At 37.8% G+C, this 25,587-nt stretch overlaps 1 protein-coding gene across 1 annotated transcript in view; it reads left to right on the forward strand.

Annotated features, from left to right (window-relative positions):
• The window catches only part of PLCL1 (phospholipase C like 1 (inactive)), a 336,485-nt gene that overhangs the window by 266,406 nt on the left and 44,492 nt on the right, over positions 1 to 25,587 (forward strand). The window contains exons 4-5 of the mRNA XM_030326087.1: positions 17,429 to 17,504; positions 19,587 to 19,696. Of these exons, the coding sequence (XP_030181947.1) occupies positions 17,429 to 17,504; positions 19,587 to 19,696 (186 nt within the window). The remainder of the gene's footprint in view (positions 1 to 17,428; positions 17,505 to 19,586; positions 19,697 to 25,587) is intronic.

Raw genomic sequence — 25,587 nt, forward strand, 5'->3', positions numbered from 1 at the left:
CAAGGGGCTATGTGCTCAACTAAAAGTTATCTCTTCTGATACTAAGAAATAGAGGGAGGAGAGTTATTAGGGAATAAAAATAGTCCATTTTTAATGTTTATTTTGAGAGAGTGCGAGAGTGTGTGTGTGTGCACGTGCATATGCACATGTGCACACACAGACACACACACACACACACACACACGAGCAAGTGAGGGAGGGGCAGAGGCAGAGAGAGAAAGAGAGAGAGAAAGAGAGAGAGGGAGAGAGAGAATTCCAAACAGGCTCTAACTGTCAGCACAGATCCTGACGCAGGTATCCCCACAAACCATGAGATCATGACCTGAGCCGAAATCAAGAGTCCATGTGACCGAGCCACCCAGGTGTCCCACAAATATTCTTTACTTCAGAGATGAACAGGCAGTTCCTGTATCTCTTCCTCCTAAAAAAAAAAAAAGACAATGAAAACCTAAAACCATATTTAACCTTAAAATGAGTTTTAGGTTAAAGATATTAAAGAAATGTGAGATATTCCCTCTCATTGGCACTAAAAAATATCATACCTCTGATAGAGAATTTAAGATAATGGATACTCTCATCCATCTACCTCTACTGGGAAAACAAATTGATATAATCTTTTGGGAGAAAAATTTAGCAATAGTATTGAAAATGTTTACCTCATTTGATTTATGTATTTCTTTCCTGGGATTTATTCTAAAGCAATAATGATATTCATAAACATTTATGTTTAATAATGTCAACATAGAACTATAGTTAAATGAAATATAGTAAACCAAGATGTATGCTCTTGAACCCACTAAAATCATGCATTAGAAGAATATTTAAAGGTATGGAAAACTTCTCATAACATATTTTGTGAAAAAGCCTGGTTATAAAAATATACACTATAGGATTTATATTGTATTTACATGTATACATATCTACAATGTTAGCAAAATATTCATAGTAAGTATTTTTAAATAAAGAGAGTGAACTTTATTTTCTTATTTATGCTTTTCTAATTTTTATTCTCTATTTGCCAAACTCTTTACAAGGAACCCAACTAATTTTCATAATTGAAAAATATTTTATCATTAAAAAACGACTAGAGGAAAAACATTTGGGATACACATCCTATAATTGAAAAAGAAAAAACCCCACAGAATGCATTCTCCTTCTGAATTATCATACCTCTTATAAACTGTATTCCATGACTGCTGGGGGAAAAGTTCACCTATTACCTATATCTCATTTTTCATGAAATCAGTTTTTTCATCATAAAAGCAGGGACTGAAAGCTATTCAGTGAATAGGTATAATTGCCATTTAAGAGGTGAAATTAGGGTACTAGTTGCCATAGAGACAGACAGTGGAAATCACTTATTCCTCCAATTCTCTGTGAAACTAAGAAAGAAAAATCATTCCCTGGGAGGGGAGCCTATTCCCCTGGAGCTGGGCTTGGAAAAGGCAGCTTACAAAAGCACCTGGACTGTGGTTGGCCAGTTTCCATTTCACATCTCCAAGTGTCCGATGCTGTTTTGTTTTCTCAGTTTTATCTGTGGGAGCTAAATCTGAACATCAACCTTTTCTCATTTGTATTTTTAAAATGCAAGTTGTAATTACAGGCTTAGCATGGTTTTCCAAAGCTTAAAGTAAAAGTTGGAGTAGAAAACAGAAATACTTACAATGATATATTCATTTATAGTTCCCCATGGAAATGATTTATGGAAATAATTTTGAGTGTAAATATCCCTATGCCAAATGGCAAACTCGGAAGACCTTGCAAGTAATTGAAAACTCTTTTGACAGCTCTGCTGGGTTATTTCTTTTAGGGAGGAAGTGGGTAGAAACAGATATAAATAATGATGATATTAGCCTCGAACGTGAAAACACCATTTTTACTTTCTAGGATTTGCATTGTATTGGTTGGCACCTTCAAGCTCTTGATATATTTGTGTTAATATTTATTTTAAAGAAGTCTTCTAAGATACTCTGCAGATCCAGAATGATCATTTAAAACACATAAATCTGATCATGTCACTTTCCTGCCTAAAATCCTACATTGGCTTCCCATTAATATAAAATTGAAACTCCTTACTGTGCTCTATAGGGTCATTTATGATCGTGGTGTATAGGGTCATTTATGATCAGGCCTTGCATACTATCTCACTCCCCTCTCCCAGCCTCCTCTGCCTCTCCCAGCCTCACCCCCACAGTCTTTCTTCTGTTCACTCCCCCCAGCCACATGGGGTTTCTTTCTTTCTTCAATCAGGTCAAATTTGTTTCCATCTCTGGGTTATTTTATTTGTGGTTCCCTCTGCCTGGAATCTTCTCTTGCATGAATAGTTGCTTCTTATCTCTTAATTTTTAGTTCAAATTTCATATCCTCAGAGAAGTCTTCCCTGGTAACTGTCCCCACTTGTTGCTCTGTCACATAACCTTATATATTTCCATCATCCTACTTAGCAGTAATGAAAAATATTTTGCTTGACTTTTTGTTGAATTTCTGCCCTCCTTTCCCCTTCAATTTGAATGTATACTCCATGAGGGCCCAGACCCTGTGTGTTGCTTCCTACAGTTACCTCCCTCATCGAAAACAGTGCTGGCATGGACTATATTGCCAATTAATGTTAGTTGAATAAAAAACAAATAGAAGCATTTATCGTTGGTAGAAAGAGTATAGTTCTGATGCCATAATTGGTGGGTTTTATGGCAAATCTTTAAATCTCCTTTGTTTTACCTCTATGACACCACTGTAACCAAACTGTTCCCCATCTTATACTTGTAGTTAAAAAACCCCCTACAGACAAAGACAAAACTATGGAGACTGTAAAAAGATCAAGGGGCTGGAGATGGGCCACAGGGTGGGGTGAGGGAGGGAGGGATGAATAGGTAGAGCACAGAGGATTTTTAGGACACTGAAACTATTCTTTTTTTTTTTTTATGTTTATTTATTGTGAGAAAGAGTGAGAGAGCATGAGCAGGGGAGAGGCAGAGAGAGGGAGAATCCCAAGCAGGCTCTGCATTGCCAGTGCAGAGCTCAATGCGGGACTCCAATTCATGAACCGTGAGATCATGACCTGAACTGAAACCAACAGTCAGGTGCTTCACCAACAGAGCCACCCAGGCACCCCCACTGAAACTATTCTATGTGATACTATAATAGTGGATATATATCATTATACATTTGTCAAAATTAATACAGTGTATAACAGAGTTAACTCTAATGTAAAGTATGGACTTTAACTAATAATACTGTATCAATATTGGCTCATCAACCAAAATAAATGTACCACATTAAAGAAAGATGTTAATAGTAGGAAAATGAGGATGGGCTCAGGGCGTTTATAGGAATTCTATGTACTTTCAGCTCAGTTTTTATGTAAACCTAAAACTTTTTGTAAAAATAAAGTCTAAAAAAATCCTTTACAGACTATTAATAAAAAAAAAGTTGGATGACTAAGGCTGAAGATAAATCCTGGGTGGTGGTGGTGGTGGTAGGGGGGGCACGTATTCCAAAATGAACAGCTTGTATGTTCAACTTAGACTCAAATCACTTAAATATTTGGATTTCTCAAAAATGGTAATGAATTATATAGACGCTATCCAAGAGGAAAAGTTGTAACTACTAAAAAAAACATAGAATACATTTACAATAAAAAAAGACCTGAAGTCATTTCTGAACAGATACAAATTTGGCTTATTTCAGTATCAAAAGAAACAAATCAGGCAACAAGTAACCTCCATTTACTGAAAGCCAACCTGAGTGTATCAAACTATCCTATTTATCAACGGGAAATAAAATGAAAATATTTTAGAAAACATTAACCCTGAGTTCCTCTGCATAGATTTTTTCCCCCTTAAATTTAGCTTTTCCCTAATGACCTGAGATGGCTCCTTTCCTTATCAAACACTGGCTAATTTAATATTTGGAAATATTTCTTCTTGATGGTCTTAAAGATTCAGTCTTAAAAGTCATTTTAGTATTAACATTGCAATTATAATTCTATTGTAGTATCTGTGTTGATATCAAGAAATCAAATACCAAATATATCCATAGTAGAGTAGGCTTATTTACATGGCGTAATTTCAGAAGACACCTTCCCTCCCATTCTGTATCTTATTTAAAATATAGGTTTTCTATCTGGTACTTGAAATTCCAAAATTATAATCAATTCCTTTGGGTTAAGACTTTTTATTCTCTTTTAAAATGCCAAAAAAAAGGGGGCACCTGGGTGGCTCAGTCGGTTGAGTGTCCGACTTTGGTTCAGGTCATGTTCTTGTGGTTCACAAGTCTGAGCCCGCATCAGGCTCTGTGCTGACAGCTCAGAGCCTGGAACCTGCTTTGGATTCTGTGTCTCCCTCTCTCTCTGCCCCTCCCCCGCTAGCACTCTCTCTCTCCCCAAAATAAATAAACATTAAAAAAATTAAAATGGCAAAAAAAAGCTATGAATAATAATACAGTGGGTTATCAGTAATTTGTGGCTTTGAGTGAACATAACAGATCCTGTCCTGCAACAAATTTTTACCTGGGAAAAGGAAGAGATCTTAATGACAGAGTGTTCCCCAAGTCTGGGTTAGCTGAGGGTGAGTTTGCTCAAAGAATTACAATTTTTCCTAAGAACAATGCTGTTTACAATATCCTTTAATACTCTGAATAGGGATGTAGCTATAAACATCTGTCTGATATTTGGGGCAGCTGAAGCAGAGGTGATTTTCCTGATAGCAAATACATGTCCCAGCCAGAGGTGGGATGTGACAGCTTCTGAAAAGCACTAAAGCAAACTGGGAACATTATTAATCAATATCTTAGGCAAGTAGAATGGGTTCTAAAAGCTGAAGGTGGAACTGATGCCTCCTTCCTGAACTAAAGATCCACAGTGGAGGGCTATTGGTATTAGGCTTGCTACATTGCCATTTCAGTGGTCCTGTGGTCACCAGAACAGATTTTCAGAAATTGTCCCCAGGATATAATTGAAAGCCAGAGCACCACTTCTAAGTGACCTGTCTCTTTATTGCACTGTGATTTTTTAATTAATTAATTTTTTATTTTTTTTGCCCAGGTCTCTGAAAGAGTAAGCTTCACTTGCCCACTCTGGATTTTCTCTTTCTCTAAGAAAATTGGGGCTCCTGGGTGGCTCAGTTGGTTAAGCATCCAACTCTTGATTTTGGCTCAGGTCATGACCTTACTGTTTGGAGACTGAGTCCTGTGTCGAGCTCTGTACTGACAGTGTGCAGCCTGTTTGGGATTCTCTCGATCCCTCTCTCTCTGCTCCTCCCCCACTCATGCTCTCTCTCTCTCTCTCTATTTGAAAACAAACAAACAAACAAAATATCCACTGAAGTAGGAAATATAGAGTCGCTGTCAAGTCTTTTAAGGTTGCTAATGCAATATAATTATGTTTTACAAATAAAAATGATGTAAGGTTTTGTTGTTGTTGTTGTTAGGAATAGTCTAATTCTTGGGGCTGTTAAAAAATGGAATTGGTTACCTAAAGAGCTGCCCAGTGTTAGAGCCAAGCATGGAGATATTTAATTTTATAAACATTGACTGAGTTCCTCCCATGTGCAAGCCACTGGTTTGAATGCTCTGGAAGGTATAGCAAGCAGATGCTGTGTTCCAGCAGCTTACAATTAGGGCAGGTGACGTGGTAAGGTCCATCCCAGGCCTACGAGTCTGTGGCTGGTGATCTTCTTATGTTCTTTATCATTTAACATGAAGTTGCAACAGTGGGCAATTTCATTGGAAAATACTTTATAATTTCAGTAGGACACTGTCAAAATTAGTTTGTTTTAATAGATAGGACTTTTTTCTTTCTACAATAGTATTTGTATGCATGTCGATTTCATATTATTTTTGAAACCCATCTTTAGCCCCAACCTTAATGTTTTACTCTAGTCACATTGCTACATTTGAATACAGAACATTCTTGGGTGTCTAAAGAACCAACATCAAAAATTTCATAGGTCAAAAACTGGTTGATCTTCTTATTTCCTAGGTATTCATTTACCATTTCCAGACCACTGCAAAAGATACCACCTTGCCAATCATCCTCAGTTCCTCTAAATCATCTCAAATGCTTTCTCTCTATTAACTCCAATAAGGTCTTTTAATTTATAATTCAATATTAATGAGATCCATTGCTTTTTTTACTCATGTTTTTCTCATGTGTCCATGTGTCCATTTTCCTTTTTCTTTTTTGAGGGAGAGAACGAGAAAGAGAGAGAGAGAGAGAGAGAGAGAGAGAGAGAGAGAGAGAACATCTTAAGCAGGCTCCATGCTCAGTGTAGAGGCTGATGTGGAGCTTGGGATTATGACCTGAGCCAAATTCAAGAGTCTTATGCTTAACCCACTGAGCTACCCAGGTGCCCCATGTATCTATTTTCTTATATTGACTTAGCCAAGGTTCTTACCAGACTCTCTTCTTCTCCTACCTGAATTTTTGAAAAATTTTTTTTTCAACGTTTATTTATTTTTGGGACAGAGAGAGACAGAGCATGAACGGGGGAGGGGCAGAGAGAGAGGGAGACACAGAATCAGAAACAGGCTCCAGGCTCTGAGCCATCAGCCCAGAGCCTGACGCGGGGCTCGAACTCCCGGACCGCGAGATCGTGACCTGGCTGAAGTCGGACGCTTAACCGACTGCGCCACCCAGGCGCCCCTCCTACCTGAATTTTTCAGTAGGTTGACTAGTCCCTCATTTAGTCTCTACCTTTCCCTAATTCAACAATTGGAATAATCATTCTCAAATTCTATTTTTGAGTTTTTACTAGACTTGCAAAATATTCGCCCACCAGTGCTGGCTGTTTTGCCAATCTCATTTCCCATTTCCTTCTGTTTGAACCCTCTCCTTCAGTTAAGCTGATGTATTTCCCACCTCCTTTTTATTTTCCATCCTTTTTATCTCCTTTCTATACCACCTAGAATGCCTTCTTAGCCTTAGTTCATTCTCCATCAATCTAAGTCCAGCCCTTTGTCCTAACTTCTCACAAAATTGACCTTATTAAGTAAAGAGTCATTTATTGAATTTATTCATAACATTCAGTACATACCAACTATAAAGAACTTTAGTAGATTTTGTACAATACAGAGACGAATAAACAGAGACAGTTATCAGCACAAATAGCTATTTGTAAAGCATGATGGGTCTTTGACTCTTTGACAACAAAAAACAACACTTTCTCTTTCAATATATCATTTTGTATAAGTCATTAAGCTTTTGATTAGTCAACTCAATAAACAGGTCTTAGACACGTTACTGTGCAAGTTGCTGAGGGGGAGAAATGGTATGAATCAAAATTTCTATCCTTGAGGAATAAAAAATCCTGATGAGAAGGCAGGACTTAACGCCTTACAAGGGTAGGAACAGTGGGCTGCCTGGGTGGCTCAGTGGGTTTAGTGTCTGACTTCAGGTCATGATTTCATGGTTTTTGAGTTCAGGCCCTGCGTCAGCTCTGTGCTGACAGCTGGGAGCCTGCTTTGGATTCTGTGTCTCCCTCTCTGCCCCTCCCCAGTCATACTCTGTCTCTCTCTCTCTCTCAAAAGTAAATAAACATTAAAAAAATTTGAAAAGGGGGGGCATGAATAGAGACATACAACGTCTACATAGTGGAGCAGATGATGTTTTATGTCCTAAAGTGGATGGAGTCTAAGGAACTTAAGTAATACGATGGACTTTTCACAGTGACTTGTAATACACCCCACTCCCATTTCCACTCCATGCTCAACAGAATTTTATTTGCAAAGAATTTTTTTTTGAAAAACGTTCTGTCTCTCTAGAATGTTTTTATTTTCACTCACCTCTCCCTTCTCTAAAGAAGCCCTAGCCTTTCTGTCCAGGGTCTACTCCAGAGCACTGGGGAGGTAATTCAAGGATCTATGGCCCTTGTTACTCATGGGCAACTTACTTGTACATTCTCAGGTTATGATAGAACCTTCGTAAGGAGTAGCAGATACAAATGAGAAGTCCCTATCTGCAACTAATTTTAAAAGAAAAATGCTGTCCAACCTTTATATGATTTTTTTCTTCAGATAGCTGAATTTTTTCTTTTCTAATGTTCTGACCTGTCTACTTTTTCATGAATCATCAAGAAGTATTTGCTTAACATATTTGGGCTTTTTCAGTGTTTTAAATTAACGTGAAAACTTTTAGGTAATTAATGTTTTGAATACAACATTCAGAGGTGGAATACTTACAGGAGATTGCAACTGAAAAATAAGCCCAAAGTATTCTCTGAAGGTGACTACTGTGCTGAATTATTTAACATTAACATAAAAGTTAAAACTTTACTATGATAAGAGAACAGATTTTCTGACGATATAAAAGAAAGCAAAAACAATCTTGAGAACGTGGGTCAAGGGTTATTTAATCTTTTACTAAGTCAGTCGGGGGTATGATTTGGAGAGCAGTTGGTTTTGTTAGCATGATCAGGAATCTAGCAATAAGAACTAATTGCTATCTTTAATTACTCTTGTAATGGAATCAATATGCTTCCAGGTTATCAGTTAAGCGGAACATAATGGGTTGTCAGTGTTATTACAAAGATACATTGAGGCTCAGGAAAGGAAAAAGTTGTGGTATGTCTGCAGTCTCTCAATATAGTTTTACTTATTGAAATCAATTTGAATTGAAGTTAGGTAAGTCACAGATACTCTCCTATCACTCTCTCATTGTGAAATTTGTGTAGAACTTTATATTGGTTTGCTTTTCAAAAAGCTAACTGTATACTAATAGAATGCAAAAAAAAAAAAAAAAAAAGAGCCTGCTGGTAGGTGCTCAAATAGAGCTGCTTATTTAAAAACAAGGTATCATATGCTCAGTGCATTGAAACTTCTACTTGTAGGTGTAGCAATGTCTTCTGATACATTTTTTGCATATTGGGGGAAGTGTCAACATCTTGAAGGTTGACAGCATTTCCACTTGGTACCAGCATTCCAAGGACACTGGACCTCAGTGGTGAATCAATAAGCTGTCTACATCACAGGCTAGATCTCTGTGAAATATTGTGCATGCATCCTCAAAGTGTGCTTTGCATTTCTGAAGACTCAAGTGAAATTCTCGAGTTGGTTCACAATGGTTAGTAACCTGACAATTTTTTTTATGAATGAACTAAAATTTAAAATTTAATCATAGTGGAAACAAAAACAAACATTTCTAATGATTATTCAAGATATAGCTGACAACTATATTATGGAAATAGAACATCTGGAGAAAAGAAAAGGTAAAATGATCCCCCTATGCAGACAGCAGCTCCCTGAAGTAGATCTTATCACTGTCATGGATGTGGAGACAAATGTTTGGCCTGCTCCGTGTGAGTTCTCTTGTCCTGTATCATCATGAATGAGGCTTGAAAATGTAACATAGAGTTAATCCCAGGACAGAGAATACTTTGTTGCATACATCAAATGCAGTGGACTTCCAGTAAGCTTGCAAATGTTCTGGCCTTATATGTGTATCTGTTTCACCGAAATTAACAGTCTCAATAAGATTGACTTTGCTTAAAATCAACAGATGCCAATTTATTAACAATCCATTGGATTTAAAACTTTTAAAGAAATTAAAAATTGAAGGAAGTTGTGTTCATTCTAGTTGGCAAATATATATGTAAATATATATTTGATTTTAAAAGGTATCAAGTTTGATAAAATTTAAGTCTTATTTCAAGTTTTTTTCTTTTTCTTTTCTTTCTTTCTTTCTTTCTTTCTTTCTTTCTTTCTTTCTTTCAGTAAGAGAGCCTGAGCGGGGGAGGTGCAGAGAGAGAGGGATAGAGGGAAAAATCCCAAGCAGTCTCCAAACTGTCAGGTCAGAGCCTGACGCAGGGCTCAAACTCACGAACCGGGGCATCATGATCTGAGCCAAAATGGAGTCAGAGGCTTAACTGACTGAGGAACCCAGACGCCCCTCAGTCTTCTTAAGAGGAGAGAACAAAATAGGTCTAGAGCAGATTGGCATATTCTTAAGTGATTAACTTTCCAAATTCGATAACTCCTTCCTGAAAGAGCAGTAGATGCCACTGAGTATATTTCTCTCTAGGTTTGATAGGAAGAATATCTATGTTGGTTGATGCCTGCTGCAAATTAGACATGGAAGGAGAAGTAGTCAGGGAAACATGTACTTTTATGATACTTTACTTGGTGAATTTTACTTTATTAACATTTATCACAAATTTGTACTTGCAGTGGAAATTCTGCACTTTAATATAACATCAGTATCACAAAGCAACTCATAAGCTTAGATCTGCTCCTCATGAACCTCGGTTCTAGTCTAAACTATTTCACTGACCAGCTGTTTGGTTTTAGGAAAGCCCATGTAGGCTCAATTTTTTCTCTTATAAAATGGTGTTGTCCATGATAGATGGTCCTGAAGGTGACTTGTAAATATAAAGTTCTGTGGTTCTAAGAATTTGAATATACTCAGGAGAAAATTGGAATCTGTGGAAGGTTTATGAGTCATGATATGACAAAAATTGATCTTTTTAGTACCATTCAGTGGTTACATTGACTCTGCAATGATCCCAGGCAATTAAATTCCCTATTTTTAAAAGTTGTTTAAAAATTTATTTTGAAAAAGAGAGAAAGAGAGGGACAGTGTGAGTGGGGGAGGGGCAGAGAGAGGGGATGAGAGAGAATCCCAGGCAGGCTCCACACTGTCAGCTCAGAGCCTGACGTGGGGCTTGAACTCATGAACTGTGGGATCATGACCTGAGCCGAAATCAAGTGTTGGATGCTTAAATGATGGAACTACCCAGGTGCCCCTAAATTCCCTATTGAGAAGAGCTGGAAGCACAGTTTATTCACACAGGTAGGACACTTTAGCCCATCCCTGAGTAAAAGCATTACTATCCCCCTTTGGTAAAATTTTTATTTTATTTTATTATTTATTACTTTTTTAATGTTTATTTTTGAGAGAGAAAGAGAGACAGAGCACTAGTGGGGGAGGGGCAAAGAGAGAGGGAGACACAGAATCTGAAGCAGGCTCTAGGCTCTGAGCTGTCAGCACAGAGCTCAACGTGGGGCTCGAACTCACGAACTGCGAGACCATGACCTGAGCTGAAGTCGGACACTCAACTGACTGAGCTGCCCAGTTGCCCCTAAAATTTTTATTTTAAATAAATGATTTTGGTCTTAACTGAAAACACACCGCTGATTAGGACACATCTAATCCTTAAAGAAATACTAATCTCTGTCTGAATAAGTCTTCTATTCTTTTAGATTCAAAGCCATGGTAAGGAAATAAGATCCATGAGGCGATATTCATGTGACAGAACCAAAGAAAAACTCTTTGTATTACTACAACAGACAGAGGCAACTGGGAGCTGAGGCTGAGACCTCCATGTAAATCCAGGATGCTGCCAGATTCTATCAACTGAGTCAACCTACCTTTGGCTGAATAAGTACACTGACTACCCAGCAAGGAGATTCTATGAGGACATGCTTCTCACCTTCTCTCCTTAGCTTTTGCATTTTACATTTCATTTCTGTCCGGATCTGTAGAGACCTAGGAAGGAGATTAAACTCAAATCAACCATTTTCCCTTCTTTACAACTTAGATATAAAGCCAGGGGGAGAGGTTGAAGTTGTTGATTTAAATTTGGTTTGGAATTATTGGTATATTTTGGCCATCTATCTTATTTGTTTTCCCTACAACTACTAACTGAAAGTTGACTGCAGAAAATAGAATAAAATTATTTTTCTAAATACAATGGAAGCTGTTACCATAGAGAAAATGATCCAAAGCTCTTATGAGAAAAGTCCATATGAGCAATGATATTAAGTTCTGGGAATATTGATGATGAGTATTTTCAGAGTAATAGTTACGACTTTTATTACTAAAGGATTTCAGGTTATCCTGTAGGAATCTCATAGAGATATTCTGTGTGGAAAATTAAATCACACTTGACTATCTCACTACAAAGTGATCTGTTAGACAATGGGAAATACAAACTTCTTACACTATGGGGTGAACAAATATTTATTTGGGGGATTTTTAAGATAACTTGAATCATAGAGTTTATTGAATGTTTTGGTCCTGGTTTATTTTACCTTAAATAAGTAATAATGTTTAAAAATGTATTTTCTAATACTTGAGTAGTGTATTTTCTATAGGTATAATCCTATTAAAAGAATTATTTGAAGGGGAATTCAGAACATATTGGATTATAGAAAAGTGGAGAAGCCTAGGAAAAAAGACTAGAGATAAAGAGAGAGATAAGAGTTCAAAAAGACAATTATAGGTTTGAGAAGTGATCAATAATAAAATACTTTCTTGTGTGTAAATGTGTGGGTAATCGATGTGTAGAAGAAATAAAGATCACAGAGTGAAATAGGGAAAAGGTGATTCTATAAATGAATTGATGTATCTGGAGATATAAAGGTAAATGAGTAAATGATCTACTAGAATTACACTTTACTGGAGAAATGAAGTGTGAGAGATAATGTAAGTAAGCAGTTAATTGTAACTTGATATAGAAAATAAGACATTTTGTAAACAGACTAACAAAATAGAATGTTCTTGGGATTTGGAGGTGAGAGGTGGAGAAGAAGGGAAATCAGGACACCAGTGGAAGAGGGGGGCACTCGAGTGAGTTTTGAGGCTGATGGGATTTTGACCAAGGGAGATGGCTTATTCAGAAGACTTCCCTGATAGAAAGAAATCTGAGGAAGGAGGAATAGGTGGGGTGTGTTTGGAGAAGTGTGAGCCACACCTGGACCTGGGAGAATTGGGAAGCCATAGGGGAAGAGGCTGCTGAGGCAAATAAGAAGACTCAAACTTGGAGTTAGAAAATTTTACATCATCTAACAGGCAAAGGAGAAAATAACAAATCTAGGAAGTAGCTAGTGCTATGCTTTTGGACGATGATTCTGGAAGTGATATTTGGAGGGAGTGAGGTGGGAAGGACCAGAACCTGCCAGTAGCCAAGAGGGATTCAAAGCCATCTTTGAGTGTCTCCAAGGGAGTTTTGGGCGCATTTGGAGAAAATAGGAGATCTACACTTTTTGGCAGGAGTAGAGGTGGGAATGGGGTGAGGCAGGGAAAGTAAAATGGAGGATAACAGCATTTGAGCTGCCTCTGGAAGGATAATTAGAATTTGAAAGATGGCCCAGAGAGTGAGAATGAAGGCTTAAACCAGGAGTGTTGTGATAAAGAAGGAAGCAAAGGGATAAAAGTGGCAGGTTAGGCAAGACTTGGTGATTGACAGAATGTGGGAGCTCACCTTCTGGATGTAGTGAGGCAGAGTGTGTTGGTGATCTGAACCTGGGTGTCTGGAAGAGACAGAGAATGCTGGAAATTACAGATACAGCTATCTGATAGTAAGCAACTCCAACTTATTTGTTCTCTGCAGAGAGCACACTCAAAGGGGTGACTAAATGAGTAAATGAGGGCTTTGGTTATAAAAGTATGGGTATGGGTTAGTAAAGCATCAGTGGGCGGTGAGCACCACAGGTATAGCAACAGTAGAAAGCTGTCATCACTTGCAGACCTAAAGGAAAAGGGGAAGGAGCCATTCCTGGCACTCAGTAATATGGTACCTGCCAGAACGGGGCCACTTGACAGGAGCTGTGGCCTTGTAGAGAGGAAGCTATGGAGCCACAGTCTGGCAGGGAGGGGATGATCAAGGAGTAACTGCCCTAAACCTCTCTCCTCCCACCTCCTGTCCTGATCCCTTGCCGGTTGGTCCCATTGGCCAATCCTAACAGGAATCAGAGGCAAGGGAGCCTGCTTGATGTTGCCCACAGAGATCAACTTCCCCAGCCCAGACCATGGCAGAGAGGGGATCTAGAGAGCCAAATAGAGAGGGCCCAGCAACTCCTCAGTAAAAATATTTTGAGAATTTATTCATTCATAAATGATACAAACTCAGTAACATACCAATTCATACAGTGTAAAAGAAATCAAGAATAGAAATCAGCGTTGGATTTTAAAAGTTTTACTTATGAATAATAGAAATAAATCTTTTTGCTCTTCCAGTGTGATTGAATATGTTGATCTGATCCGACTGTCATTGTTATCACTTGTCAGTGTTGCTGAGAAAGAAATCATGGCGTGAATAGAACGAGGAGCTGCTCTGCCATCTTCACATTTTTGCTTATGCTTATGTAATCTTCATTTTCCTTTCAGGAATGCATATTTGGAAGGCTTAGTTTATCTAGAACAAGAAAATATAAGTGGTACTTACTCTACTACTTACAGCCATATGTAAGTTGAAATATTCTGGAAGAAACTAATAAATGAGTGCTGTTGTCAGCCCTTGCCTAATGTGGAATTACCTTCTTCGTCTTACCTCAGTTCCCACCTTAGAGATACTTGACCTTGATTTGTCAAGGGGGGCAGGATCAATCTGTAAAGCTTAATTTCCTTGCTAGTTTTATGGGTTAAATCAATGTGAATAAAAGTCCTCATTGTTTCTCCTCACACCTCAAAGGATTATCTTGTGCTCCCCACCCCAGAGTACATGTACCTCCCTACTTTGGAAACCACTGCTATAAACTGTTGGAGGTATGAATCTGGAATTTAGGAGAGAGCTGAGCGTTGAAGATGTTGGCTTTGAAGGGATCTGCATGAATACAAATTTCATAGCTCTAAGCACGGATGGAATTGCTAAGAGGAGAGATAATGATGAAAGGAAACAGTGGAGAGCTTAGGCCAGGCAGCTGGGAGGATTCCTACATGTATGGATATAAAAAAGGAGAAAGAGGTAGTACAGAAGTCAGAGAAAGAGCAAAGCATGAAAAGAACCAAGGTCCCAGAAATCAAGGAGGGTTGATCAGAGGTGTCAGCTGCTGAGTTGGGAATGAATGAAGACCAAGGATTGGCCAGGTAGTTGATCATGAGGCCAAGGTTAAACTTTGAAGGTCTTGGTGGAGTCTTGCATGAGTCAAAACAATGAATGTGGGCTAATTTTTAAAGGAAGGGTTAATGAGGACAACCATTCAAAGGCCAATAGAATATTTATTATTGTTTTTGTTTGCTTACTTTAAAGTAGGCGATGTTGTGTGGAGAAGGGAAAAAGGCGGGAGAGAGGTAGAAATTTTGGAAAAAAGAAAAAAGAAGGAATCATTAGAAACAGATTCCTGAGGGAAGCAGTAGAGATGGGTTTGAAAGTCTAGGTAGAAGAGTAGCCATGACAGAGAGGATACTTCCTTCTCAGGTTGTTACAAAGAGGCTATGGTGTTTTTGGATGCAGAAATTATATTCCTTTTATACTCAACACTGAGGAGATACTTAGTAAAATACTGCAAAGAAAACTGGCCACAAATTAATAGTTTCTTAAAATCAAAGAATATGTTCTCTACTGAGAGCAAAACCAAGGGAAATGAGTGTGAGATGTCAATCAAGATTTAATAAAGGAAATTATCAATCCTGTTACTTTTTTGAGTTTTTCTTAAAAAGGGCAAATTTGAATCTGGTTGAAATGGATTGATTATGGGCATGCTCACACATTTTTTTTTTTCTGACAGGCTGGGCCAGGTGACTTTGGAAATGCTATATTTTATTCTCAAAAAGATTGCAAGTATTTGAAGGCATGCATTCTCTCCTGGAGTATGGGCAGGGCAGACAAAATCAGAGGGGTGCTATTTTTTTCATGACAATAAGTGGATGCCAGGAAACTGCAATTTTAATTCCAGCTTGATAATTAATTAGTTCTATTTTTTGGACAAGAATCTTAACTTCTATAACTCTTCACTTTCTTTTTTTCTAAAACCAAAATTAAGGGGGTGGCCATGATATCTAAGATTCTTTTGGTCTTAAAATTAAATGATTCTAAAAATGTATATCATATTACCTATTTTGCTTGTGGTAAAGTCACAAAATATGTCCATTATTTATGAATGTTTCCCTTGCTTGAATTTCATGAAAATATTTTGTCTACTACTTAACTATTGCAGTATATAACTTTTGAAAGTATAATAAAACTCAATTGATGTTGCATGCATGGATGCTAAGCTTAGAAAAGACTGAATCAGATTGCCCTCATATTTAATCTTTTTCTGCTTATCAGTTTCATTCACTTGGAAGCTTTAGTCAGTTAGGCTACTATTAGTCATTTCGTAAATTGTTATTCACTGGCTTTCCACTTCCTTTTGAGAGTTGAAAGAGTTAATGCAGTTAAAATGTTTGACTCAGTCTAGAACTTCTTGGGTATCTATTTTTATGGTTTTGATGGTCAATTTAACTCTCCAAATAAGTTACTTTCAACTACTACTTTAGGCAGAAAATATGAGTAATTGAATTTTGTTTGGTTGAATTAATTATCCCATTTCATTCATGCATTTGAGTAGATTTCCCTGCTAGACTCTGAGCTCCATGAAGCTAGAGATGTGTCTGTTTTTACTCCTTAATGCATCATATCCCATGTACTTACCACAGTGCTTACATATTTGTGATTCAATATTCTTTTCCATTTAAAATTTGTAATCATAAACCACTTTATATTTGTCAGTGATTATACAAGACTAATCTGTTCAACAGCACTTAATTATGAAAGATGTCTTACCCCAGACCTTCATGTCCACTTTGCATTCTGCCTTAAAGTCCCTTCAGAATATTCAGACACACAAAACACAGAATAGCCAGATGAGATGGGACAGCATTTATTGGGGGTAGAAGAGTGGCTGGAAATTCAAGAAGTGTTAGTTTGCCTCTTGGTTGCCTTTCTTTAGTCACTTCTTCAAAGGGGCCCCCAGGCCTTGTCATCCTGATCACAACTTCTTTACTGATTATCATCTTCCCCCTTCTTCATGTACAGACTTTTCTTTTCTCCATCTCTCCAATAGTTGTCTTATTTCCCCTACTTCATTCAGTAGATTAATTATTCCTTGGACATTTTTGCTTTCTATCCAAACGTAAAGGTCAGGGACAACCATTTCGGTGTTATTGCCTACAAGCTCTGTTGAATAATTGGTGTCTCTGAAATATGACCCACTCCTCATTCTTGCCAGTGGAACTGGAGCCCTTTTAGAGGGAGGACCAGACCTCCACCATTTTGGGGCCACTCAAATCCAAGCTGCTAACTTCACTGATGTGTTCAGTAGTCCTTTAGCTCATTACTAGGTGATGCCTTATTCTGATTCTTGTTGCTATTGTTCCAGTACCACTTGCCTTACTGTTGCAGTTACGTTTGGAGTGAGGCGATGGAATAGAGGTGTTCCTGAATGTGATCTGGGGCTGAAAGAATGTGTATACATCTATTTAGCAATTACTTATTTGGCACTCATGATGTGCCAAGCATGTTACGTGACTGAAGCAATTATAAGGTAGGTGCCTCTAGTGGTAGTGCTAGAATGAATGGGGGTTGGAGTACACGTTATCCCTCCGTCTCCTACCTCTTGTGGTCAGGGCCATGGTTCCCCATTACTGCCAGCACCAGGAGAGTCTCTCTGTGTGTTGTCTTTCCAATGAGTCAGTTTAAGGACTGCTAACAACCACCTTTTTTTATTTTTGTGACAGATGATTCAAGAGAGCCGGTTTCTCATAGAAATGGCAGATACAGTCCAGGAAAAGATTGTGCAGTGTCAGAAAGCAGGTAATCCCCCCAACTCCTGCCCCATTTCATTTAGAAACTTAATGATAATTCTTGGTAGATTTTTCAAGTTTCCATTTTTACTCTTAAAATTCAAATATTTTATGCCATAGTTTAGCTATAAATTTGAGTTAAACTTAAGTCTTTGTTTAGTACAGAAGAAGTCTTGGTGACAGTAGGTGGGTTGTATGTATATAGGGGGGTAATGTCTGAAAATGTCTAGAGAGATGAGGGGTTCTGAATCTACTTTTGTGGTTTTTACTACACATTGCTCCTTAAGAACCACCTCATTTTTACAATTTGAACCATAATCCTATTAATCTTCTAGGCTTTGGCCTCATTTATTAGTCATCCTTTTAAATTTATTCTTTCTTTAAGGAGAGGATGGATCACATCTCTGTGAGGGTACCCCTTTGTTGATTTATATTCACCTTCATCCATACTCTATACTTTTGTCTTTCTTGGATTTATATTCTCCTTGAGTCCGACGCACAATAATTAGGATGAAGGAGATGACAATAATGACAATTGCTTGATATATTGGCATATGATATACTGTGCAAATACACTATGTTGCTTAGTCCTTACAACAACTCTACAAGGTAATCACCATTATATCCAATTTGTAGATGAACCATCTGAGATTCTGAGAGATTGAGTGAATCACCCAAGATGCCTATTAACACAAGGTAGAGCTGACCTTTGAACCCAGACCAGACTTTAAAAATGGTGCTCTTTGCTGACTTGGTCCACAGACTTAACTGTTTCTGTTGACAAAAAGCACAGAAATAATCCCACGTACTTATATAATGCTCCTATATGTGAGGCAGTACTTTGAGAGCCTTTTATGTGTTGACTCATTGAATCTTCACCACCATCCCTTGAGGTAAACACTCTTGTTATCACCATCTCACCAGTGAGGAAACTGGATCACAGAGAGGACTTGTTCATGCTTATGTAGCTAGTAAAGTGGTAGAGCCAGAGGGTAAGCCCGGCTCCACAATCTTGCTCTTACCATGTGCTATATTTGTGATGTTAACGCTAAGAAGGTTAATGTGGTTTTGGGCTACGTTAATAAAAGTAGAGTAATTAGAATAAAGAGGGTGGTGGGCTACTTCAGCCTTGTGGGCTGCTACCCTACCTTGTGTGGGCTGCTTCAAGCCCACTTTGAATATGATGTTCCTACAAGCTCTTCTGGATGCAATGCAATATGCAATATGCAATCTTCCTGGATGTCATATTTAGAGAAGAGACATTATTAGTAAAGCTGAACCATGCTAGAATGTTCAATCTGGAGGAGAGAAGACTCCAGTGGACTTTATCTAACATCTTTCTTCAAATATTTAAAGGGCTGCACAGTGGAAAAGAGGTTGGACCTAGCAGGTCTGGATCTAGCTAGCACCAAGGTTCCAGGGAGAGAGACTTTGGCTTGACATAAGGTATAGCTTTCCAAAGATGGCATAAGCTGTCCAGAAGAAAGTGTGATCCCCATCTCTGAGGATAGTGATATCTTTTCTAGTATTCAAGCTTCTTAAGAAATAGTTGAGCTAAACATAATTTTAAGGTCATTCTCAAATATGAAACATTTAGGTATTTCCAGGAACTCTATTTACAAAACATGTTTTTATTTTTACTCAACATTTGTCGGTTAACCTTGTTATCCACATGGGCTCCAGGATCTACTGTCAATCTATGGAGATGGTTTATAGGGAAAAGTAGAATAAATGCATCTATCACATATGGTTATCAGTTGCACATTACGCTGTTTCATGTAAAAACCAGGTAGAAGACAAACAAGACATATGTACCCTCTTGGAAGAATTTGGTTCTTAACTTCCTTCTTATGTCTTTATCTATGCCTCCTGGCTGTTTCAAAGGTAATTTGGTCTAATGCATCCATTATTGTTAGTTTGCCCCTAAGGACAGCCATTGGTGGGGATGAACAGAATGAGAAGGAGCATTCAATTCAGGGATTTCAAAATTATAAGAGAAGGGCAGGCATGGGAAATAATAACATTTTTCATAATAAAATGTTTTTCTGAAATAGCATCATACTAAGAATTCTTACATGTTCTCTTTTCAAAGGGATGGAATTTCACGAGGAACTTCATAATCTAGGGGCGAAAGAAGGCTTGAAAGGAAGAAAACTCAACAAGGCGACTGAGAGTTTTGCCTGGAACATTACAGTATTGAAGGTAAATGAAATTCCCAGGGACCTTCTTTGCCTTTATTATTCTTCTCCTCATGTCTCCAAAGTGTAGAGAAACATCGGTGGTTAAATGCAGTGATTTGAATTTTTAAGTAATATGTGGCCTAAATCACCAGGTTCATGCTCTAAGTGATGGGGAGATTGACATACTTTTTGCCCTAATAGGGCAAACGAGGTTTGTGGTGGAGACAGAGGACGGCACGACCTAATTCCACTGCCTGGTGGTTGTGCTTGTGTGTTTTTACTTACATGGACTCTCCTGTTCGTGTCAATATAGCTGTTCTTGTCTGTGGCAAGAATAATGCCAAATGTTGTGGGAGAAGGATCCAGCACAAGTGATTTGGAAGAGCTTTAAACCTCAGAATATCTGGAACCATTTAGGATTATTTTATTTTAAGAACAGTTTCTATAAATATATTTATTTTTGCAAATAGCTTTGGAAGTCAGTTTCTTGAGATTATGATTTGCTCTGCTGAAAATTAATTTTAGGAGTTTGAAGTAAAGATGCCACTTTTCCTATTTTCTTATGTGAAAGGACGGATGATTTAGGCAGTTGGAATAATTTATTCCTGACAGTGTGTTGAGAAGAAAATAGCCACAAACGTGATTAATTAAAAAATTAATCGTTGCCAATGTATAAAGAACATCTACTATATGTCATATACTGTTTTACAAGCTTTAATAAACTAACATTTTAATATGCACAACAACCCAATACTACTATTATTCTCATTTTAGAGGTGAGAAAACCGAGGCATTAAAAGCTTAGGTATATTACCGAAGGTCACTCCACTAACAAACAATGGAGGTGGAGTTTGAACCCAGACAGCTTGGTGCCAAAGAGATATGTTTATGAGGAGGTGCCAGGTGAACTGTAAGACATGTTACAAATGTTTCTTAAAAATTCAGCTCACAAATATTTGCTAACCTCCTACTATGTACTGGACTTTATGCTAGGTATTGAGGGTCCATGGAGAGCAAAAGAGGCACAGACCTTGACCTCATGAATTAACAGTCTGGAGGCAGGAGGTGGGATGAGGGAAAATAGGCATCATTTGCTTAATGAGCAGGGAGGAGCTATAGCATTAATATGAAGAGGGGCTTATTTTATAATATTAGAAGACAACATGTCAGCGTGAACCCTGACTCAAACACTTTCTGATCAGATATTTATGTGGTCTTGTTAATGTGCCAGTCACTGAGAAAGGAGCTATGGATACAAATATCAGAAGAGTAATACCTGGGCCTCCAGGACTGGTGTACCAAGGGAGACAGACATATAACCAATAATGGCCATCAATTATTCAGCACTTAATATGTGACAGGCGCTCACAGCTAAGTAGTTTATATACATTTTCCCTTTCCTCTTTGCAACAAAGGTGTGCCCTTGCAGCAACTCTTGCTGACCCTGGTATGCCTCTATCCATCTCACAGATGAGGACATTGAGGCTTAGCAAGGTTTAAGCTTCTTGCCTTCATCTAGTAAATGGCAAAGCTGAGATTTCAACTCATGTCTGGGGTCTATACTACACTGTCCTTCTGCTCCCCATAAAACTCAATCCATGTGACTGAGTCTAGGCAGCCTAGTGCAAGGGTGAGGCAGGCTCTGTGTGCACATTGCCTGATAGCTGTGAGGCTTTAACCAAATTGTATGATCCTTCTGAAGGCTGACAATAATATTACAGTGACAATAATATATATATTTTGAAAGTTTATTTTGAGAGAGAGCACGTGCATGCAAGTTGGGGAAGGGCAGAGAGAGAAAGAGGGAGAGAGAAAATACCAAACAGGTTCCAAGGTGTCAGCTCAGAGCCCGATGTGGGGCTTGATCCCATGAACTGAACCATGAGATCATGACCTGAGCTGAAACCAAGAGTCAGATGCTCAACAAACTGAGCCTCCTACGGGCCCCTAGAGTGACAGTAATATTAATACTCAGGGTTTTGTGAGAATTAAATGAAGTAATATATACAAAATGTCTAAGTCACAGTGCATAAAACTAGACACTGTATACACACATGTGCATATATAAAGTAATAACAATAATATACATAGTTATATGTATAATATATATGTGTGTGTATATATGTGTGTGTGTGTGTATATATATATATATATGCTATTATTTTTGCCACGCGAAGATGACATTGTAGGAACAAGTTTGTTGTTTGTTTCTTATTTTATTTAGAAGTCTTTTAATAATTAATTTTTAAATTGCGATTCCTTATTTCTGTATTAATCTGTGACTTAAGCCCATTCACTGTTCTGTGTTTATTTGGTTTAGTGACAGGGGCTGGTTGCTAGATCGGGCTGAGCAAATACTATACATGCCATTCTAAGACAGATCTTTTGAAACATGACCAATATTCTACTATTGTAGCTAATGTACTAGCTGCTAGCATTTCAGCTTGAGTGCTAGGAACTTAAACAAGAATAGTGAATTTTTCCAAACTTTTAATATTTCCTTTCCTTCATTGCATTTGGTGGGCTTGTTAGTCAGGTGCTCTTTCCACAGTGCTGAACAAATGACCTTCTTGGACTTTGAATTTTTAGCTGAGGGACAGAGACTAGGCTCTTTTGGAGACTGTTTAGTTCAATGATGCCTCTCTGAGAAGATCCTCCTCTCTAAGACTCTCCCTTTCTTTTTTTCTTTTTAAGGGTTTATTTATTTATCTGAGAGAGAGAGAGAGAGAGAGAGGAAGCAGGGGAAGGGCAGAGAGAGAGGGAAAGAAAATCCCAGCTGGCTCTGTGCTGTCAGTGCAGAGCCCGATGCAGGGCTCAATCTCCAGAACCACAAGATCATGACCTGAGCAAGTCAAGAGTCAGATGCTTAACTGACTAAGCCACCCAGGCACCCCCTCCCTTTATTTCCTGTATCTTGAATGTGAAACTCTTAATTCCTGCTTTGTTCTCCAGCCTTCCTGTTGATTTTCCAAGCTTCTAAAGTCTTCCAGTAAATCCCCTTTTTCTTAGTTTTCTAGATTCAGTTTACATTGCTTACAACTGGTTGAATAAGCAGTAACCAAACTTTTGAGACATAAACAGTGAATAGGTAGAATATGGCAGGGCCCGCTATAAAGTTGTGCATTGCCAACAGAAAAAGTTTCCTTACATGCAATTTATATAAGTACTCTCTACTAACTAGAGGAAGGGAGTGGGGATTGATGAATATTGGTTGAATATATGGGTTCGTGAAGCTAAAAATATTTAATTCCAATGTACTTTCCAACAAGTAGGGGAGAAGCTGAAAAAAATGAGAAATGTACGTCTAGGAAAAAGGTTGTTGGGACCAAGGAGTGGTGGAAAGGAGCATTGGCTTTAAAGTAAATTGAGCTGAGACTAAAAAAGTAATTCTTTAGTTTATGTTTTCTGAAATTCAGTATTACATTGATACAATATTAATAAATGAAGGGGAAGCTAGAGAAAAATTGGCAGAGACAAAGATAAATAGCTCTATAATAAAATGAATATGAATTATACTTAGTGTCTACACTTTCCAAGCCAGAGATGAGGACTTAGGATCCAGCAAGAAAGCTGAAGTCAAGATGGTCCTGGAAACAATCCATATTTTTTTTTTCCTTCCATTCATATTTTAGTACCATACATGGGTCCAAAATAGGGAGTTGCTTAGCATATCATTTGCATTTCCCCACACTTTGGCCATATGCCAATAGCCAACTGTAATATTTTCCTCCTATCCATTTCTTTCTCTTTCACTGCTGAGCACAGAATCAAATTCTATATATAGCCATTGTATTTATTTGGGGTGATGTGATGATACATGTCTCAATGACTCAGTCTTCAGTATATTTTCTAGATAATCATTGGACCAAGATAGTTGCATCTCATCCTACCATCAGACATTAAGAGTTACTTCCATCTGTCTTTTCCCCATGCTATCCTTCAGAAATGAGTGTTATTTGGTTATTAACATAATATTAAAATCTTACAATGGGAATTTTCCCTGTTCTTTAAGTCTTCCAGAAAGAGATGCTACAATTTCACTGGCTTAGTTAACCTATTGTAGTAAATTGTTATTAATTTTGGAAGTGTTTCACTCATGAGAGTTTTGAAGTTCTTTTGGAAGAGAGATATGAATTTATACTATATGTCTGAGAAAACACAATGTGTTATTATGTGGAATCCATTTAAAGGCTTGGACTCCATCCAGAGTGTCTTGACTCCTCAAGTATAAAAAGAACTTCATTGTAAGGCAGTCACACCTGTAAAACTGAAATTAGAAAGAACCCTTGAGTAGCATTTTAGTGAGCTTTCCCAGTATATATTTTTCTAACTTGGCCTGTTAGGCATTTTAAGGAACTAAATTCAATTATCTTTACATTTTTAAAAGTTTGATGAAAAAATCAATTTTACCAGGCTAGACATGTGTCAAGTAGAAATATATAAAAAATAATATTCAAAAAATATAACTAGTAAACATTTTATTGTAAAGGAAAAATTATGAAGTTAGGTGGTCACTAGAGCTTAAAAAGGAATAAAAATATTAGGAAGTGGCTGACTTCTTATTGCTCATAAATTTCATTGATTACTAGTTGAATGACATGTATTAAATAAATTATGATGAACAATTACTTCATCAATGAGCACTTCTATTAATTGATATGTATTTATACTTTCCCTACATAGATTTACAGCTTGTAATTTAATGCATTCCAGTGTGTGCCACACAAAAAAATCCGTTGGAGCATCTGGGTGGCTCAGTTGGTTGAGTACCTGACTCTTGATTTCAGCTCAGGTCATGATTTCTCCCAGGGTCATGGGATTGAGCCTGTGTTGGGCTCTGCACTGAGCATGGAGACTGCTTGAGATTTCCTCTCTCTCTCTCTCTGTCTAAAATAAAAATAAAAAAAACAGTTCTTTTTTGTAGATTTATATTCAGTAGGTATGACTAATCTTTTCTGCCTGACTTGTTGGCTTTTTATTATTGTTTAAGCCTTTGCTTCTTCTGCTTTTTCTTGGCAACATTTTCATTTTTCTTGGGAAGAGCAGAGGCTGGAGCTTTTCACTTCTCCTTGGGTACTTGTGTTTGTAATGCAGGCAGATTCTCTTATTCAGGCCCCAAATTTCAGGCTGTCACATCTCTGGGAAATATTGCTGAATAAGGGCAATTAAGTGGATGTCAGTGCGGTAATACACTTTCTAACAGAGCCTGCAAAACCACTTGAAGTCTCATTGCTGAGAGACAGGAGAAAGGAAATAAGATGATGGGTTATTGAGAAAAGAAGTATGAGAGGTATCCATCTCTGAAAGACTGAATGATAGCAAGAATGGAGTCACCCTCAACCAAATGACCATTTAAAATCATTCTTTGTGACTGTGTGTGTGTGTGTGTGTGTGTGTGTGTGTGTGTATGTGTGTGTGTGTATCAAATCAGCCTCTTCTGGTATCCATAGTGACCATATATCCTGGAGGCTTCTCTGAGGTTATATCAAGAAGGGACATGTCCAGTGTCCTCTATGTTGTCTATTGAGAACCTCTCCAATGGTGTTTCTGGTAGCTGTTGGCTCTTGTTGTAGTAGAAGCTAGAGAAAGGCTAGCTTTCCTCCTGAGGCAACTCTTTGAGAAAAGAATGTCAGTTTATGAAGTCTAGAAACAGACCCCCAGTGACAACAATGCATTAATAATAAACTATTCTTCATATTGATAATACTATCAATTGTTAAGTAACCTAAAGCAAAGGAATCAAGAGTACAGACTCTGAAGCCAGACACTTTCTACCTATGTGTCCTTGGAAAAACTTCCTTTTGTCTCTGTGCTTCTGAGTCAATTGGGATATGCTAGATTGTGCTGTGGCAACAAAAATGTGAAAATCCCAGTGACTTAAAACAATAGCTTGTTTCTTGCCTCTACTGTATG

Source organism: Lynx canadensis, chromosome C1, assembly GCF_007474595.2.
Source record: "Lynx canadensis isolate LIC74 chromosome C1, mLynCan4.pri.v2, whole genome shotgun sequence".
NCBI lineage: Eukaryota > Metazoa > Chordata > Mammalia > Carnivora > Felidae > Lynx > Lynx canadensis.